The sequence below is a fragment of the Micromys minutus genome (genome assembly GCF_963924665.1).
Source record: "Micromys minutus genome assembly, chromosome: 1".
In the NCBI taxonomy this organism is placed as follows: domain Eukaryota; kingdom Metazoa; phylum Chordata; class Mammalia; order Rodentia; family Muridae; genus Micromys; species Micromys minutus.
The window spans coordinates 51,607,554-51,626,947 of NC_137969.1; the positions used below are offsets into that span (position 1 = coordinate 51,607,554).

The 19,394-nt window shown below is 42.9% G+C and overlaps 2 protein-coding genes across 4 annotated transcripts in view; one reads left to right on the top strand and one right to left on the bottom strand.

Moving 5' to 3' along the window:
- The window catches only part of RTN4 (reticulon 4), a 51,130-nt gene extending 41,476 nt beyond the window's left edge, over positions 1-9,654 (top strand). For all 3 annotated transcript variants that reach the window (XM_080931009.1, XM_080931007.1, XM_080931008.1), the window contains 4 exons: positions 6,792-6,861; positions 8,204-8,250; positions 8,405-8,463; positions 8,719-9,654. In XM_080931009.1, coding sequence (XP_080787135.1) covers positions 6,792-6,861; positions 8,204-8,250; positions 8,405-8,463; positions 8,719-8,761 — 219 coding nt within the window. In that variant the 3' untranslated portion in view covers positions 8,762-9,654. The remainder of the gene's footprint in view (positions 1-6,791; positions 6,862-8,203; positions 8,251-8,404; positions 8,464-8,718) is intronic.
- A 1,679-nt stretch (positions 9,655-11,333) lies between these two features.
- Positions 11,334-19,394, bottom strand: part of EML6 (EMAP like 6) — a gene marked incomplete at its 5' end in the record, with an annotated part of 256,971 nt that continues 248,910 nt past the window's right edge. The window contains 8 exons of the mRNA XM_080936006.1: positions 11,334-11,455; positions 13,049-13,149; positions 13,606-13,759; positions 14,258-14,361; positions 15,700-15,862; positions 16,234-16,406; positions 17,844-18,032; positions 19,046-19,160. Of these exons, the coding sequence (XP_080792132.1) occupies positions 11,431-11,455; positions 13,049-13,149; positions 13,606-13,759; positions 14,258-14,361; positions 15,700-15,862; positions 16,234-16,406; positions 17,844-18,032; positions 19,046-19,160 (1,024 nt within the window). The 3' untranslated portion in view covers positions 11,334-11,430. The remainder of the gene's footprint in view (positions 11,456-13,048; positions 13,150-13,605; positions 13,760-14,257; positions 14,362-15,699; positions 15,863-16,233; positions 16,407-17,843; positions 18,033-19,045; positions 19,161-19,394) is intronic.

Genomic DNA, 19,394 nt, shown 5'->3' on the forward strand with positions numbered 1-19,394 from the left:
AATTGAGTTTTACAGACAGTATTGCCTTTCTGAAGAGAGTCCTTGTGGTTAACTTTGTGGGGTTGTGCTTACCCATCAGTTTTTGTGTCCATGGAAAAGCAAATAGTGTTCCTTCTGGACACGGACTCCTAGTTTGAAACCTTCTCTTTAAAGGTGGTATGGACTTTTGACTGGAATTGCTTTGATTTCTAGTTAATAAAATGGAAACATTTTAATTTCTAGAGAACAAATTGACATTTTATAATAGATAAACTCTGTAGCTTTGACAAATTTTTAAAGGAACATTTTAAAAACAGTTTATCTAGTACAGTATCAGCTCTCTTAGGTGTCCTCAGTTTGTAGAATGGTAGATACTAGGTCACTTTATCACTTACATTTGGAACCTTTGTAATATGACAACACCCCCTCCCCATTTCCCACTCCCTTTAAATTCCCTTTCCCCATTCCCCAGAATGAGGGAAGACTTTGTTTCAGTGGTCATCAAATGAGCACATTCCAGGACTCTGCAGTTAGCACCTGAGATGAATTGGCCACATGAATGTACCCGGTCTGTTCCTGGTAGTTGACTTGGGCAATAAAAATGGGATATGTTGTTACGGCTTTCTTTCTAACTTCCTGTCTTGTTTCATTTGTTTTGTTCCTCTGAAATAAAATTTAAAAGTTTTAAGCCTAGACAAGATTTCAAGTATCTATAAAATGATCAATAATCCATTTTCCTATTTCATGGGCCAAATCAGTCACTGTTGAAATAATTCTTGGTCCATTGACAATGTAGCTTAGACATTAAATACTGTCATCATTTTAGGCCTGTTTATTCACTTTTAAAGCATGGGTCTCGGTTGGGTAGAGGTAGTGCATGCAGAAGAAGGTAGATCTCTGAGTTAGAGTGCTGTCCGGCCTAGGCGAGCTCCAGGACAGCTAGAGCTGTACAGAGAAACTTTGTCTGAAAAGCTAAAGAAAAACCAGCAAACCCAAACAAAAAAACCCGAGAAAACATTGGGTCATTGGGTCTCCACTGCTGCAGCATTGCCCAGACTAAGCAACAGGGCTTTGGGGGGGGGGGGGGCGCGTATATATCACTTGGTGCTGTGACATGGATGTTTACCTGGTTAAGAATTGATTCTTTTTTTTGTGGTTAATCTGTGTAAGGATCTTTAGTGAGGGGTCTTGTTGTAAAAAGCAATTTTCAGTCATGGCTGCATATTGGAGTCAAGAGAGGAGGTATATTTTATATACATTTATTCCATTCCCTGAAGTGCTGATTGAATTTTTCCGAGAACATTGAATGGAGGATGGCTGTTTTAGGAAGTTACAGCATTCGCTATAAATTCCTGTTTGTCCTACCTCTAGTTTTTGGTTTTTGTTCTGTTTTTTCTTTTTTTTTTAAATGTATATTATACCTGTTGGGGTTATCTTTGGCGCCTCTAGAGAGAAGCTTGAAGCTTTAACAGAAAGTTCCTATCTTGTAAGCAGGAATGTGTATTTGAATCCTTCCCTCCTCCTCCTCCTTCTCGCAAGTGCTCGAGTAAGTGCGTGTCCGTGTGTGTTCTGTGGCTGTGTGTGTGGGCAGATTCTTGGATATTTAGGAGGCTGAGAACTACTGGAAACCAGATTGACATCATTGTCCCCCAAAAGGTGGGATCCTGCCCTTTGAAACACCAAATCCAAAATAATTTCATTTATTTGGGACTAAGAACCCAACTTTAGTGGGTTCTTATGTGTGTTTGTATAGCAAGGCTTTGGGTGATAAAAACTAGACTTTATATGATAGAAGGTCTGTGACTTTCAGTGAAAAATTATTCTAGCTGCAGTTAATGCAGTTATGTATCAGGATGTGGGTTTTTTTTTTTTTTTTTTTTTTTTTTTTTGCCTTTTATTAATTCTTTGTTCACATCATATACCCCAATTCCACTGATTTCCCTACCCCTTAGTTTTGCTCTCTGGCCTTGCAAACTCCCTTCCAAAATAAAATTAAAAAACAAAACAAAGCATAGAAACATCTCATTGTGGAAGCCATAGTGTGCCCCCACAGTATCCCCTTTAGTCCCTACATCTTTACTTGCAAGTGTTCATTGCAGTGAGTCCTGGAAGCTTTGGATCTGCAGGACCAGCCCTGTCAAGTGCTCCATCAGGTCATTGATGAGGTAGATTTTGGGACAGGTCAACTGAGAGCCCTGGGTCTGGGCCTGGTGGTATCTGAGCTGGTCAGCTGGCCGAGTCAGCTCTCCTAACTGCTGTAGGTGGTGAAGAGGGAGAGGGCATCAACTCCAGCACACAGGCATCTCACAGCTCTCCTAACTGCTGTAGGTGGTGAAGAGGGAGAGGGCATCAACTCCAGCACACAGGCATCTCACAGCTCTCCTAACTGCTGTAGGTGGTGAAGAGGGAGAGGGCATCAACTCCAGCACACAGGCATCTCACAGCTCTCCTAACTGCTGTAGGTGGTGAAGAGGGAGAGGGCATCAACTCCAGCACACAGGCATCTCATAGCTGTCAGCACTCATGCTCTTGGGTAGGCTCGCCCACACCAGCCACTAGGGCCAGCTCTGCTGTGCTTACCTAGGACAGGTACGGAGGGAGCCCCAGGATACAGTTTAAAATCTGTGCTTGGACGAGTCCTGCACTCCAAAAATAAGTAATGCAAAAGGACATTAAAGGGCTTTTATGCTTCTGTGTTAACATATACATCTCAACATGTATATGTTTTCTGACATGTTTCTTTGACTTGGAAAAAATTGAAGGAAAATGTAGAAATAGTCAAAGGAATACTAGAAAATAGGTTAATGTTTCTAAAAAAAGGTAAAATAATTTTTTTTATTGTTTTAAAGAGTTCTTAAGTAGCCAAAAATATCTGAAATTCTGTTCTGTGCCCCTCCATTTAAATATGTCTCCCTTTCACCAAATGAAGCTCTACAGAGTTCTTAATAAGGTGTATTTAAATTTTATTCCCTTATACTCCTGGAGAAAAGGCAAACAAGACATTGGCCTTGCCCTCTTCCAATGTTTACTGAATCTTCATATACTTGTTCTTCTTGCAGTCTCAATACTGTCAGTAAGGAACATGACAGAAAGCTTGTTCTCAGGCACTGAACATATTCTTTTCGGACATTTACACCCAGGTGCAACCTTGATTTCTTAGATGAAGAGAACGACTTTCAGAGTGAGGTGATAGTAAGTAGAATGTATTAAAATTAAAGCAAAGTGGCCAGAGAGGAGGGGCGTTAAGCTTGTTCCTCAGGAGCGCCTGAGTACGGCTTCTAGAACCATATTGAGTGGGCCACAACTGCAGTGTCAAACCAGTGCCTCCTTTCTGTACGGGCGCCTGAGTACATGTGGCACACACATGGCACACAGACAGTCGTGGCATGCACATACAGATAAATCTTTAATTCTTTTTTTAAAAAAAATAGAAATGTGCTCAAGGAAAAAATAGAGCATTCTGGAGAATATGTGCTGGCTTCTCAGGACAGTTACAGCTCAAGGTTGTCAAAAAAACGCTTCAGTCCTGTATTCTTGTTTTTCAGTGTGTGTGATGTGTGTGTATGCATGGTCTTCTAAGGCTGGCATTTATGTGGACTGCTGGGTTATCTTATTCTAGTCCTGGCATTTGCACTGAGTCATCTCCCTAGCCTCTCTGCACTGTAACATTGTTCAGAGCTGTAGATCACAGCAAGGTTAGAAGTTACAGATTTTCTTCTGTAAATCAGATTGTGTGGTGAGTTTATGAGTAGGCCTGTTAAGGGATTTCCAGAAACTGTGAAAGATATATCATAATTAGCCCCAAGCAAGCAAGTGTATTTATTGTTCTTGATGTTGTTTGAAAATGTATACTCTCAGTGGTGCCTGAAGTTTTCTGATAGGTGAGTCAGACCTGGGATGTCCTTTATGTCCCAGGTTTTGAGTATGTTACTTTGCTAGCCTCAAAGATGTTTAATGCTAAGCCTCTGTCTCAGAATAGTCTGACTTTTTAGAATGTCCCCAAAGCAAGTACCATTTGAACTTTTTGGAGAGTCCGAGTATGGAGTCTTGAATTGCTCTTCTTATGTTTAGAGTACAACCTTGTGAAGTGACTATAATGATCAAGTTAGGGATTGTTAGTTTAATGTGTGCTACTATGCATTTCCCATGGTTAAGGGTATGTCACTAATGTCGTTTATTCTAAAATGTTGACTTTTTCCTTGTAGACTTACATGGTGAAGAATGAAAATAGCTGGCTCTGTGGCTCTATTGTAAAATTGCTCAACTGCATGAATTATATTTAGTTTCTGTGATAGGAAGCTATATAAACTATAAAGTTATTTAGTTTCTATGTCAGGAGAAAGATGTACCAGCGGTTCTACAACAGTAGCTAAAATTCAGCAGCACATAAAATTTAATTTATGAATGTCTGACATTTTCTTACTTGGATATTAGAGTGCTGCTCTTTGTAGAATTGATGGTGGTTGTTGGCATCCAAGAGATCTTAGCCTGTGGTAGTGTGCATAGTAGAGTTTGAATACCGTGACTTTGAAAACCTACTCATAGTAAGCATCCAGTTTTTTGTTAGGTGTCTGAGTACATGGAACTTTTTTTTCTTTAGATCAAGAATAGGGAACTAGCAGTGGAAGAGGCAAGGCACACAATAGTTTTCAGTTTGCTATGTCTACCAACAGTGAGTCTTAGCCCATGGAGGCCCAACAGAGTGCTGAGATACAAGCTTCTGCCAGATGAGTGTAGGCTTTGGACTACATGATACTGGAATCTGCTTTGCATGATGTCAGCATGTGCAGCGTCAGATATAAGCTGAAGTGCTGTGCTTGGGTTGCTGTCTCTTGTTCCTTCTTCAGCTCTGCCAAGCTCTGGAGCTCAAAGGACTCTCATTAGATGAGAGTAGCTTTCTGTTCTCAGTCCCTGCTGTGGAGATGTCCTATCTGCAGAATTCTCAGTCCCTCGTGGTGATGCCACCTAGAGGGGGTTGGGTCCTGGACTCTAAACTTGCCTAAACATGTGGTCTCTGGGCTCCCAGCCAAACAGAGGGAAGCTAGTCCTCTCCTTCTGCTTCTGCCTTAACAGAGGGGAAAGTTCACACTTCCCTTTTACTCTTGCTCCCCTGGCCATTGTTAGGGAGACTGTTTATGTTTCTAAGTGTATTTACTTGTTTTCTATTAAAACCAGTTGCAAAATAGCAATAAATAAACAAAATAATATGAGAGACCCTGGGGGAGGGCATTAACCCTAAAATGTTTATTATGTGGTTTTGTGGAAATTTTCTAATTCTAGCTTTAGCTAATAGAGGAGCTTACTAGCTTTACTCTTTAGCACTGTTGTTTTATATATCTAAATGATCACCATAGGGGTTGGAAAGATGACTCAGTGGTTAAAAGCTCTTGCAAAGGATCTGAGTTCAATTCCCAGGACCCCTGTGGCAGCTAACAACTCATTCTAGTTCCCGGGGATTCAACACCCTCTATGGGCACTAAGCATACATGGAAGCAAAACACTCATGCACATAATTTAAGGTAACCATGCATGTGGTCATGACACTTTGTCACCTCCTAAGTAGGCCACAGCCGATGTCATACAGAAAGCTGCACTGCAGTTAGAAAGTATAGCAGTGCAGGAGTTCTCTGAAAAAAGGGACAAGGACTTATTACCTGTAGAAGTAAAGGAAGCAGGGAGTTAAAGCACACAGGATTGTCTCAGGGTCCACTTACTTCTTTTGTACCATGAAATGTAAGCAGAAGACAGAGAAGGGCATATCTGTATAAATGTGTTATTATTGATGTGTTTTAGAATTCTGCCTCTGAAAGTGCCCAGCTTTTCTGTGGTTACCGAAAGTGCTGACTGAATGTTGAGTACATTTTAGACCAGCTTTGTGCTTCTCTTGAACATGTCAGTGAGCTGTATATCACAAGTTTTAGAAATGAAAGAGAACTTTGTAATCTTGTCAAACTACTCTTGGATGTATATATATATATGTGTGTGTGTGTGTGTGTGTGTGTGTGTGTGTTATGTATATTATATATGTATGTATTACTCATTTCTTATATGTATACACCATTGTTTTAGAAGTAGAGCCTTTCTCTACCTACTATCAATCACTTTTGCTCTTTTGTTCTTTTAAATCTCAGAACAAACCAAATTATTAAAGTACAGTTTGATTACAGTCTCTGGCCCTGGAGGAAATGGTGAAATCTCTTGCTGTAGCTGAACGCCAGGCAACTTAGTCAACCTTTCTGTGCTTCCGTTTCTATTGCTGTGGTTATGAATAAAGTTAAGAGAAATAAAAGTTTGTTATGTCTAGCACTCACTTAATTTTGGTAAATAAAGACAGTTAAAAGAATAGTGATCAATTATATTGATGAATGTGTGTATCAGTTACATTAAATAACGTGTGAAATGGGTTAATTGTAACATTGTAACCCTCCCATGTTACACTGAGCAGTGGAAATGCTTCTGGCATCTGACTCTTTGCTCCGTTGCTCATCACGTAACTGCTATGGTGATGTCTGAATTACTCAGTTTGTGTATTTTTTCAAGCATCTATAGCATGTTGGTTAATTTCATGGTGCTTTTATTTTCTCCCATTGTTGAAAAGCTAGGCACTGACTGGAGCTAGAGGGGCAGTATGTCTTTTCCCATGTTTTCTGTTCAGATCCCACTTTTGGTCAAGTTAGATATCTGAAGTAAGACAATAAAGACAGACTTTTTTCTTGGTTTTTAAGGTCTATGCCTGTTACACTGGGATTTAGATGTCTAATTTTCTGAGGAAAGTTTAATTTTGCTTATCATGGGCTCTTGTTTGATTTCAGTTTGCAGTGTTGATGTGGGTGTTTACTTATGTTGGTGCCTTGTTCAATGGTCTGACACTACTGATTTTAGGTAAGTCTACAAAAAGATTGAAAAGCACTTACACATTTTTGTAGAGAATATCTTTTTTATAATAAAAAATATAAATGTGAGGTTGGGAGGTCTTTTTAATTAGCTAATGCTAGCTGCTGCTTCTTCCTTGGGAAAACACCAAATGGTAGTGCAGCGGGAGGGCCCAGAGGACCTAGGTGCCCAGGATTAGGAGGCCACAGCAGCTTCCGAGGAAGATTCGGCAGCTGTCTTAGAGGCCGTGGCCATGGTCGAGGCCGTGGGGCTTGTGGAGGTAAAGCTGACAAGGAGTGAAAACCTGTCCGTCACCAAGCTGGGCCGCCTGGTTAAGGACATGAAGATCAAGTCTTTGGAGGAAATCTACCTGTTCTCCCTGCCCATTAAGGAGTCTGAGGTTATCGACTTCTTCCTGGGTGCATCTCTAAAGGATGAGGTTCTGAAAATCATGCCAGTGCAGAAGCAGACCGGGGCTGGTCAGCGGACCAGGTTCAAGGCTTTCATCGATATCAGGGACTACAAGGGTCACATTGGTCTTGGTGTTAAGTGCTCCAAGGAGGTTGCCACTGCCATCCGAGGGGCCATCGTCCTGGCCAAGCTTTCCATCGTCCCTGTGCAGAGAGGCTACTGGGGGAACAAGATTGTCAATTCCACATCGTCCCATTCAAGGTGACAGGCACCTATGGCTCTGTGCTGATGCGTCTCATCCCTGCCCCCAGAGACACTGGCATTGTCTCAGCTCCTGTGCCCAAGAAGCTTCTGATGGTGGCTGGTATAGATGACTGCTACACTTCAGCCAGAGGCTGCACTGCCACCCTGGGCAACTTTGCCAAGGCCACCTTTGATGCCATCTCAAAGCTATCTGACCTCCGGAAAGAAATTGTGTTCTCCAAGTCTCCTTCTCAGGAATTTACTGATCATCTTGTGAAAACCCACACCACAGTCTCTGTTCAGAGGACCCAGGCTCCAGCTGTGGGTACCACATAAAGGTTTTTATAAAAAGATAAATAGATGAACTAAGTCTGTTTTAAAAAAAAAAAAAAAAAAAAGTAGCTGATACTAATACTGTTTTAGTGAAATGCTGTGTTAGTTCCTGAAGACTATTCCAGCTAGCAGCTGCCTTACCTGATGGTACACTCTTGAGTTTAAATTGAGGTAGCTGTATTTTATAAAATCTCTGTGATGTGATTTTATACATGGTTCCTCAGCACATGCAGGAGAATGTGAACGTATGTAATTCCCTGGTTACCTTAATTACTATTTGCTAGATAGTATGTTCTCTCCTAGAATGGTACCTGTCTTTTTTTTTAAAAAAATTATTTTTAAAGCTTTGTGTTTACTTTTTCAGCTCTGATCTCCCTCTTCAGTATTCCTGTTATTTATGAACGACATCAGGTAATTTCTTAACTGTGGAGACTGCACAATATACAGCTCACTCATAAAGGCCTTTCAAAAGAGCTAGTCTTAAGGCTTTAATTTGTTGGTATGTAGTACTGTTTGATATTCTTTGGCGATGGTAATTTTGTAATGCTTTTATCCTTTTTTTCAGGCTCAGATAGATCATTATGTAGGACTTGCAAACAAGAGCGTTAAGGATGCCATGGCCAAGTAAGTATGCCCTACAGCCTCCTTACCAAGGGTGAGGCCGAGCTCTTGCAGAGTGTCCTTCAACATTGGCAGGACACATGTCCTTCCAAGGCCAGCATTAACTCTACTCTTACATTTTTAAAATATTAGGCAAAAACGGAAAAATTAGTTTGTATTTTGGTAGCTTTATGATTCTCTAATATACAGCATAGTGTTTTTTAAAGAAATAGGAAACAAAACAAACCAAAAAATTAACATTTTTCTTTTAATTTGTAGAATCCAAGCAAAAATCCCTGGATTGAAGCGCAAAGCGGAATGAAAAGGCCCCAAACAGTAGAAGTTCATCTTTAAAGGGGGGTGGGCGGGTCAGGGTAAGCCCTTGGTGGCCATGCGGTTTCAGCTCTTTATTTTTAGCAGTGCACTGTTTGAGGAAAAAGTACCTGTCTGACTTCCTGTGTTTATTATCTTAAGTATTGTAAGCTGCTGTGTATGGGTCTCATTGTAGTCATACTTGTTTCCCTGGATGAGGCACCTGGTGAACAGAGGATGCTGGGAGAACTGTGTATTATATTCTGTTGCAGGGTAGTCTAGCTGTATTTGGAAAGCTGCAAAGAAAGTAAATCTGGGAGTGGGAAAAACCCTTTTCACAGTGTACTGTGTTTGGTCAGTGTAAAATTGATGCAGATTTTTCTGAGATAAAATGTTTAGATGAGAGAGCATACTACTAAAGCAGAGTGGAAAATCTGTCTTTATGGTATGTTCTAGGTGTATTGTGAATTTACTGTTATATTGCCAATATAAGTAAATATAGACATAATCTATATATAGTGTTTCACAAAGCTTAGATCTTTAACCTTGCAGCTGCCCACAGTGCTTGACCTCTGAGTCATTGGTTATACAGTGTAGTCCCAAGCACATAAACTAGGAAGAGAATGTATTTGTAGGAGCACTACCACTTGTTTTCAAGAAAATAATAAAACTCCAACATAAACGTCATTTCAAAGACCTAACTGTATGTATAGTTAATTTTGTCACAGACTCTGATTCTATGGACTGAATTTAATGCTTCCAAATGTTTGCAGTTATCAAACATTGTTATGCAAGAAATCATAAAATGAAGACTTAAACCACTGTGGTTTAAGCCGTACTGAATTATCTGTGGAATGCATTGTGAACTGTAAAAGCAAAGTATCAATAAAGCTTATAGACTTACATTTGTGTTTAGTGTTTGGTTTCATGAATGCACAGCAAAACCGTGGCAGGCTGTTTAGAGAGTGTACGCATGGTATGCTTTTAGAAGGGTTTTAGTTCATGAAACAGCTTAAGAACAAAGAATATGTTTACATAGTGAGATTTATTTGACCCATAACAAAAGGTTTTAGATTGTTTTATACTTTGAAAATAAACTCATGCACCAATATTTTAACAGAATACAGTGCAAGATTTATGAATATACATAAAATTACACCATATAAATTTTACAAATAAGACTTTCAAAGTCTTTATAACAGACACTATTGCTCTTCAAATATATACGTACATATATCATCAATTAGTTGTTCATCCACATGGTTACTTGATGCAAGATCTATCTGAATGAAAAGTCAGGAGTACAAGATAGGCAGACACAGTTACCACTCAGCATCACCAGATACAGAAAACAGAATCGGGGCTGCATGGGACTCCACTGAGAAACCAGCAACCTGCTAGTGGGTCGATGTAAGGCATTAATACGTTGGCATGTAAAGTAGCTTAATGAGTAATCTAATCCTTTTAGAATGCTGAAGCACTTGATCTATTCTCTAACTGAAAGTGCTCATTTCACCCTTTCTCTAAATTGGCAACTGCAGATAGCTAGGAACTTGGGGTCCAGAATTTTTGTGCACAAATGGAAGGACTCAGTGGTGCGTGTACTCGGGACTCCAACTCCCACCAGCCTCTTCCAGTGAGTACCCTCTGTGCAGCAGAACTGAGTGAGGGTCTTTTGGCTAATAGTCTTCAAGACATATTCTGTCCTACAACTGACTGGAGAAATTCAAATAATATAGTAGGGAATATGTTTAAGAGGTTTTTAAAAAATCTGAATTTACCCTGCATTAATCATCTGAAATAAATGGAGTCAAGCCAGCCCTACCCAAGGGGGTGGGGGGTATAAACCAGCCTTTTAGCATGACAGATTAGCTCATTTGAACACATCGGAGCTTTCCCCTCTTTATGTGTTGTAGAAGCTGTTTTATTTGTGGGGATGACAGGTTATGTTGAGGATCTGACACTAACATAAAATCCATGCTATTTCCTGTGGAATTGAACTGTCTTTGCTGCTCGCCTTTCCCAGGGCAGGACATAGTGACAGAATCCACTAATCCCATAGCCCTCCTCAGTTTTGAAGTTTTAGCACCATGTGAAGGAAGGAGACCGAGACCATGTGAGAGGTGAGACAGGAGCCCACACAACTGGGAACTTTGAAGGCACTTAATGGATATAAAACTTGAAACGAAACGTTTAAAAAATTAACATTTTTAAACTTGTTTATACATGGCTCATTTGGTTTTGAAAAGCTAAATGTGGCAAACGGTATTTTTGTACTTAAGTGCTTCCAACTTACATTGTGTCCAATGCACATTCTTGAAATACATAGAAACAGAATAGCAAAACATCTTTGTAAAAGTCTTAATGCAAATTAAAAGCTACATATTGGTTAGGGTAACTGAGGATGTAAATTTTATCAGTGGGCTACATCATCCCGACTTTGTCGTTAGTGTCATAGTAAGGTTAGGTTTTAGTCTCCAGAACAGAAGCAAACAGTCTTAATATTGTAGGCATTTACCTTCCTTCTCAGCATCACCATATTCCAAAGTGCAGATTGTGTGTCCTACAACATCACTAATGTTCGCAGCTTGTTCCCACAGAGTTGTCATTGAGGAGGTGCCCCTGCACTGCCTGCAAGTAGCTTGGGAGAAGCAGCCTTAGTGCATGGGGTTCTGGTGTTCATAGACATCGCCACACAAATACACTAAAAGGCAAACCAACATTTTTGTGCAGTCAGATACTATAGTGCAGCCAAGTGTCCAAACAGCCTAGCTAAGTGCTCCAGATTTAAAAGTAAACCCATTATAACCTACCGTTTTACTCTAGTCTGAGGATTATAGGTGTGAGCCACCATGTCTGGCTTACTGTTCTCTTTTAGAGTTCTTTGATGTGTGTTTCCTTTGACTCCTTTTGCTGCTTTGAGCATATGTGCCGAATGAAGTCACTGGGGACTTTTAGCAGCCCAACCTCATGCTATCTGTCCTTTTACAGTGTGTTTGAATGAAGCCCTCTTTACATGGTATACACACACCATGTCCTCGTGAAGTTACTTTTAAGTCTTGTTTGTAAACAAGAGTCCCCTTGTAGGTTCTGCACTGGGGTGGCCAGCTCAATTAGGTCTCTTCCTACCTTGACCTGTTTGGCTGGTACTGTTTTGAATGGATGCTCATGATTCCAAAGGAACTGAGGTCAATCCTACCCCAAGCAGTGGTTCCCACCATAGCTAGCACAGTGAGCTAGAGGTGTTCAACAGGCAGGCCATCACAGTGCACTGTGTTCTTTATAGGTGCCACTCCTTCAACTTGACTTAGACGACTAAAGAATATCAAAGTTTGTTTTTAATGATTTAAAAGTCATTTAGCGCCTGTACACCCACATGTGCAAGCTCACTTTCAGGGGTGGGTTCTCTTCACCATTTGGATTTGATCACATGGCTTGAACTCAGGTCATCAGACTTGCTAGCCCTGTATTTCTTTCTCAGCTAACCCCAAGTTTTTATTGAACCAAACCAGTATTTGGTAATGTGATAAAACCTTTAAATATCTTGAAATTGAGCTATAGAATAACCTGGTCCTGTCTCCTCCATGTGCTAGGAAACCCTCTCTGACCTCAGAAAGAGGCTGCAGACCTGTGGGTCAGGTTGGGAGGGTTCCTTCCTTCTAAAACAATGGCCTCAGCCATGCTTCATGCCAAATAACCTGTGTATTTCACCACAAGGTCAAAGGCTGCCTTGGCTCCTTGTCCAAATAACTAGTTGGACTTGGGCTATGGACAGACCCTAAAGCTCATCATTTCCTGTTTCTCATGGAAACTCATTTGTCTCTCTTGTTTCTTAGTGTCACTAAAGGCTGTGTTATTAGCATCTTTAAACTTAATAGGATATTATTAGCATCATTAAGCTAGGCTATAATGAAGCATCTGAAGACACTAACAGAGTGGTGATTCTTAAGGACACATGAAGGCTGATTTAGCCTGATTCTCAGCGATTGCCTCTACTCAAGTCAACCATTCCAGATCTCTTACTGGTTTGCCCCCCACCCCCAGCAATATTCAGAATAGCTTTCATATGACCCCAGTTTAGCCAATCCCAGGCTAGTACTAGTAGAGACGCAGGCCTGTCATAATTTGTTGAGAACCCCAACAATAGAATATAGTAGGAAGTTATGGGGTTTTTTTTCTCCCTAAAAACTAGTGGAATTTCCTTTTTATTCCATATCAGACCCCTTACTGTGTCCCAGAGGACACCCGAACTAGGCAGGACCAGCCCGAGGAGCCAACCAAATCAATCCAGTACAACCTGCAGTCGTCTCCTCCGGTGCTGACCACATACTTGTCATCATAAGAGAAACGGATGTTTGTCACATGAGCAGAGTGGCCAAAGTAACGTTTATGCTTGGCCTGTGAGAAAAAACAAAGGCAGTAGCTGTTGGTTCCAGGAACTTGTTGGGTTATATAAAATCTACCAACTGTCCCACTCCCAGAAACCCCCACACCTCGGTCTGGGCAAACCTTGAAGAGAAGGATGCCCGCTGTGGCCCTGCAGCTTCCCTTCCTCTTAAGGCTGCAGACTTCTCTCCCCATACCCTAGCTCAAGTCTCAACAGTAAGCAGTACTACACTTCCGGGCACATCTGTCAGCCACACGTTTGCTGGTGTCCCTACCTGGTTCCCTCCCCAACTTTGTGGCCATTTGTCCATCCACCTTCTGTCTAGTTTCCAGGATTCTTCCTCCAGAGTAACATTAAGAGGCTAGCCAAAGCCCCACAGGCTGGACCCATGATAACTGATGGTCATCTATATGACTATATGGGAGCATGGCCTGGAGACAGCTTAGGGGTTACTTAGGAAGACTCACGAATTTTTCTGTGCATGGAAAATCAAAGAGCTTCACCAGCCCAAAGTCATCCCCTGTGACGATGTTCAAGCCATCATGGGTCACACACGCACAGTTGACATCAGCCTTGTCTGCATTTCGTGGCCAGATTCCAATGACTTCATCTCCAAGTACACTGTTCCAAGAGGAAAAGGTGTTAGGAAGATGGGACATGGTCTCCTAGGGGCTGTCCCCTCCTAGAGTAAGTAGATGACAATCGATTCGGTAATGTGGCTCCTGTTATGAAGGAGCCACACCCTGCTCTGCATTTTTGCCACCTGGCATTGCCCTTTTTCAACTCCCCTGCACTCCAGAAAGAAGACTGACTTTTTTCTTCCCTATAGTTCTACTGAATATGTATGTTGGTAAGGATGGAGCTCCTGTTCCTGCTCTCTCAGGTTACTAGAAGCATTGTTGCTGGGCTTGCCAACATTTGACTTGCTGAACGTGGCTTGGGGTTGGTGTGAATGATTAAACAGAAAGCGCCGATCGCATAAAGTCTCCCCAAAGCCAGTGTCGAGCAGCTTTGCTTCCTCCCCCGAGAAAAGACAGTTTCATCTCTTCCTATTCTGGGCATTACAAATCCAGAGGCAGAGCTGGGGCCTCTTCTCAAGAAGAGTTCTCTTCATTTTACCTTGTCCAGGAAGCCCAGGTGATCTTCTCAATGACCATGGCTTCAGTTACCTGCTTCCCCAGGGGAACCTCATGTACTTGGCGCTTATAGGCTCCTGTTGACACCTGCAAGAGACGGAACTGAGTCCATCTGCTTCCTCAGTCCTGCTGACTCTTAGCTGTCTTTCCAAACACTGCCCCAGTTATGCTTTTCTTTCAACCCAAACTCAGCTCCTGGCTACAAAACCGGTTGCAGTCCATCTCCCCACCTCCCAACCCATGCTAAATGTCATAGGGTGGGGTGTCTTCTACCCATCCCCCACAGCCCATGCTCACTGTCATAGGCAGAGTACCTTCTACCCATTTCCACCCACCCCGAGGGATGATGTCAGGTGCCCAGGACCTGCTCCTCCAGGAGTCCCCTAGAGGAAATGGACCACTGTTCGTAGATATTTGCCAGCTTCTTGCGTCCTAGGTCCCCTTCCCTCCCCCTGGTGCTGATGCTCTTACCTTAGCACCAAGGTATTTCTTGAGTTCATGGAAAAAGCCTAAATCTTTCCCACCTCAGGGTTTCAATGCAGATGGCTTGGAACAGAAATCTTGCCCCCTTTGTTAACTCCCTCCTCAGCCAAAGGAACACTTGTTTAGAAGGAAGGCAGGTCTAAGTTGAGTGACTCTTCAGATGCTGCCTGACATGCTACAATTTGCCTTTTCCCCACGCAAGCACGACACCCATATTTCGTGAAGAAATGAACATACTGTATCTACCCAAAAGCCCACATAGCCTGGTGCTTTGGTAAATTTGAAAACTGAGTATAAACACTCCTCTCTCCGGGCTCGCAGATGCTGAATGCTGAAGGTCCGAAGGTAGGACCCCTTGATGTCGCCTCTCAGCTGTGCTCAGCCATGTCCTCCAGCCCACTCTGGGTGTAGCAGCCACACCCATACCAGGATGAAAATTAGGAAGTTTCTAAAAATTATTGTTTGATTTGTCTGTGTGTGCAGTGCGTGCAAACGCCTGCTTTGGTGCATGTGTGGAGGTCAGTAGACAAATTGTAGAAATCAGGTCTCCTTCCGTCACGTGGGTCGTGAGGAAAGGTTAAACTTGGTTAGCAGCAGGCACTGCTAACTGCTGCACCAGCTCCTCAGCCAGAAATTAGAAATTTTGATGAAGAGCTGGTGAAAGTGGGATAAAGGTGACTTATTCATGCTTTGCTTTTGTTTCTTACTAAAGGATGGGTAAACACACACACACACACACACACACACACACACACACATGAACACAATTTCTTAATTATCCAAGCCTCTGTCTCTACATTTATAAAACAAGGAGAAAGGAATAGTACTTGGAAGTTGCCTGTGATGGGCAAATTAGTATGGTGTCCAGGACACAGTAAGCACTCACTACAGGGACACTGGTTTTTCTTGGTTGCCCCTGAGATAACTTAACCAGAAACATACCTGAATGTATTTGCTGTCTGCAGAAAAGTCCATCTGAATGACAAAACTTGGGATGTCTTTGCAGTAGCCGATGCGGTTCAGACTTGTGCCCTGAGTAAGGTCATAGAAGTCAACTGTGTGTTCAGAAGAACCCACAGCTAAGAATCTGTTGTCTGGGCTGATTCTAGGAGGGAAAATGAAAAGCAAGGTCCATGAGGAGGCAGATCTGGACACATGAAGATGGGTTAGCTCTGTCCCAAGCCCAAAGACAATGAGATGAGTTCCCAGCTTACATGTGCCTAGCTTCTCCCCAGGTTCTATGAACTTAAACAATTTTTTCTGAATATAATCCCACAGAAAAATATGGTGTTATGTAGTCTTTGGTAATTACCAGTACTTTTATCATCATATCTAAAAAGACATATGGGAGGTATCCTTGACTTGGCTATGAAAGCAACCCTTTCAGCTCAGTTCCCCCAGCTCTGACTCCCCACTCACCAGAAGGACCCTGGTAAGGAGCACTTGCCCTTCTGGCTCAGACTACTCACTATGTACCTGATATCTTGGATGGCAGACTTCCGGTCTCGTTTTTTTCCCCAAACTTTCAGGCTGTTCACCAGCAAGATGATGAACTCTCCATTCTTCATGCCAATGGCTACCATCTCCCCATCAGGGCTATAGGCTGCACACCTAGCTGCGTGGCCCAGGTTCACCTTGTTTAACAGTTTCTACATGGAGACACAAAGAGTCATGTAAGCCCTCACCACTTGGGCTGATCTTTGGGGGAAGACATCAGGACAGGGAAATCAGACTACGTCAGCTCCCACTGAAAGACACCAATGCAATCTCAAAGTAGACCTCGCTGGGCATCACGATTAGAGCTGCTTAGGGGACAGCACCTTTTAGGACAGGGTACGGCAAACATTGCCTGTTATGTCGTCATAACTTTACATTGAGCACTGTACAATTACCAGCTCTGTCATGCCAGTTGTGGATAGCAGGTAAAGAATGTGGCTTCACCTATTGAAGCAGGTGGCTGGCCAGACCCAGGCCTTAGGCTTTGCCAGCCTCCTGCTAAAGGAAAAGAATGTGAATGTCGGCATACTAGCCAGATCTTATTGCCATTACCACTGAACAGGAGAGATACTGATAAGCATCTTGGGAAGGTTTCTGTAGGTGTTAACAGTAGCATACAGGAAGCATCCATTATACAGTGGGTTTTCAGTGAGTAGAGCTGTTTACAGTAAACTTAATAGCTTTAGAACTAAACTATAGCACATGTGTTTGCATGGCTGTTCTTTGACTGTTACAGGAAAAATGTGACCAAAACACTTCCTAGCCATTTTGAAACAGAATTTGGTATTTATTTTGTGTGGAAAAGGCTCCGTGACCTTTTTCTTGATATTTTACATTTTTACCCCAGATGAGCTTAAAGTTGCTTTCCCAGCCTTCCTGAGATTTGATGGGAACATCTGGCATTCTCAAACATTTGTATTCCTCTCCCTCTGCCCTAGTCCTTTCATGAAAAGACAGTGAGTCTGAGTTGGATTATTCCAGAATCATCAACATCTGGGGCTCAGCAGAATGCTTGCCTAACGTGTAGGAAGCCCTTGGCTTGATCCTCAGCACTGCAGTCTACACTGCAGCACACACTGCAGTCCACGCTGCAGCACACACTGCAGTCCACGCTCCAGTCCACACTCCAGTACACACTGCAGTACACAGTCCATACTGCAGCACACACACGCTGCAGTCCACACTGCAGTCCATGCTCCAGTCCACACGGCAGTCCACACTGCAGTCCACGCTCCAGTCCACATTGCAGTCCACACTGCAGTCCACGCTCCAGTTCACACTGCAGTCCACGCTGCAGTCCACGCTGCAGTACACAGTCCACACTGCAGCACACACTGCAGTACATTGAGCACCTGCTTTGCCATGCTTACAAAGTAGAGGCAGGAAGTCAGAAGGTTCCATGACTTCCTTAATTGCAAACTGAGCTCAAGGCCAAACTGGGCTATGAGTCGTTGCAATACAAGTCTGTCTAGACAGATGAGCTGCTGAAAGTGCAGGTGACATGTATTTGGGACTTTTATTAGTAGTCTTTCTACTTTAATGCCGAACCAACCTACCTCCATCTCTGAGCCTGACACTAGGCTCCTTACCTTGTCAGCCAGGTCCCAGATCCTTGCTGTGCCGTCATTGCTGGCCGAGATGAACATGTCCTTGGAGGGGTGTGTGGCTAGGCCCCAGATCTCCCCCTCCATGTGTCCGTCGATCAGGATGTTTGAAGCAGCGCTTTTTTCCCCAACTTCAATTATCTCACCATCTTTGGTTCCTACTAAGATTTTTCCCTGTTACAATAAAATATTATTAGAAAAGGAGCTGTATGAATCCAGTCATCTGAAGTCCCCAGAGTGATCCAGTTCACAGGACACAAAGGACAGGTGGGTACCAGGAGGGGAAGGGGCGAACTGATGTCATTTGAAGGTGACAGTGGATGTGGCTGCACAAGAGTGCACACGTGTTTAACGGCAGTGGATTATACACAGAGTGGTCAAAAGGCTACGTTTCATGTGTTTTTGCCACAGTTTAAAAATAAACTCACTGCTAGTGAAACTGCTGCATTGCTGTTGAAACAGGAATTGTTAAGGACTGAACGTCTGCTGACGAGAACCCTTTCCCTTCTTGCTTTGCCTTTCCTAGCAGTTGCCTTGGGTAGGAGCTTGAGTAGCGACCTCCACCACCTCTTGTCAAACATCCCAGGCATGGACTGTAAGCTCTCTCTAGACCTAATTCCTCCCAAGACTTTGGCCAGTGAGTAAGTTGGTCTTACACAGTAATCTTGTGTACCCTGTGTAGCTTGCAAACTTCACTGCATTCTGGCAACGATAACCGATCCTGGTGATTGTCCTCATACTTGTTTCTAATAAAGGTATAGAAAGTCTAATCACACACAATAAGCTGTGGGCCTCTAACTGACCTGACTTAAGTCCTTTTGGTCATATCCAGCGGCCATGGCTACTTACAGGTATTGTTTAGCTTATGAGAGCGGGGACTGGAGTGACAGTAGCTAACATCTCCTAAATGACTTCCTGTCAGGTAGACATCTATGAAACATGAAGCCCTCTCGATGGACCTACGTGCTGGATACACACAGGTTAAGAGACACAGCTGGCCTTCCTGGAGGAGTCTGCTCACTTGGCTATGGCTGACTAGTGATATAGTTTAATCTACACCTTGAGGCATGAGGCTTGAGAAAACACATATTAGCAAAGTGACTAGAAAAAAGAAAGCCTGCTGGGACCCCATCTCCTTCCTCAGCCCAGCCCTAGTGAGTGGCTCCCCCAGAGCCAGCCATGCTCACCTTTCCACGACACACTGAGCGCACACATTCCACGAGCTGCCCTGTCTCCAGCTGGAAGGCCCGGCAGCGCTTCATCTCCTGGTCCCACAACTTTACAGCTCCTCCTTCCTTAGTCCTAAAAAGAGCATAAACAGGTACTTACCCAGTGTCTCAAGACTCTCCAGCCCCTCTGTACCAGACACTGAGGCATGCCTAGGTCCAGCAGATTTCCTAAACTGCCTTCAAATGCATACACATGGAGGAAAGCAAGTGTAACCCTCCAAGCCAGTATGTTTTTATTAGCCTACTAATGGAGTGTTTCACAAATCTTGCCTTCCCACCACAGGTTCCCTCCTTTTTGTCCTCCCTT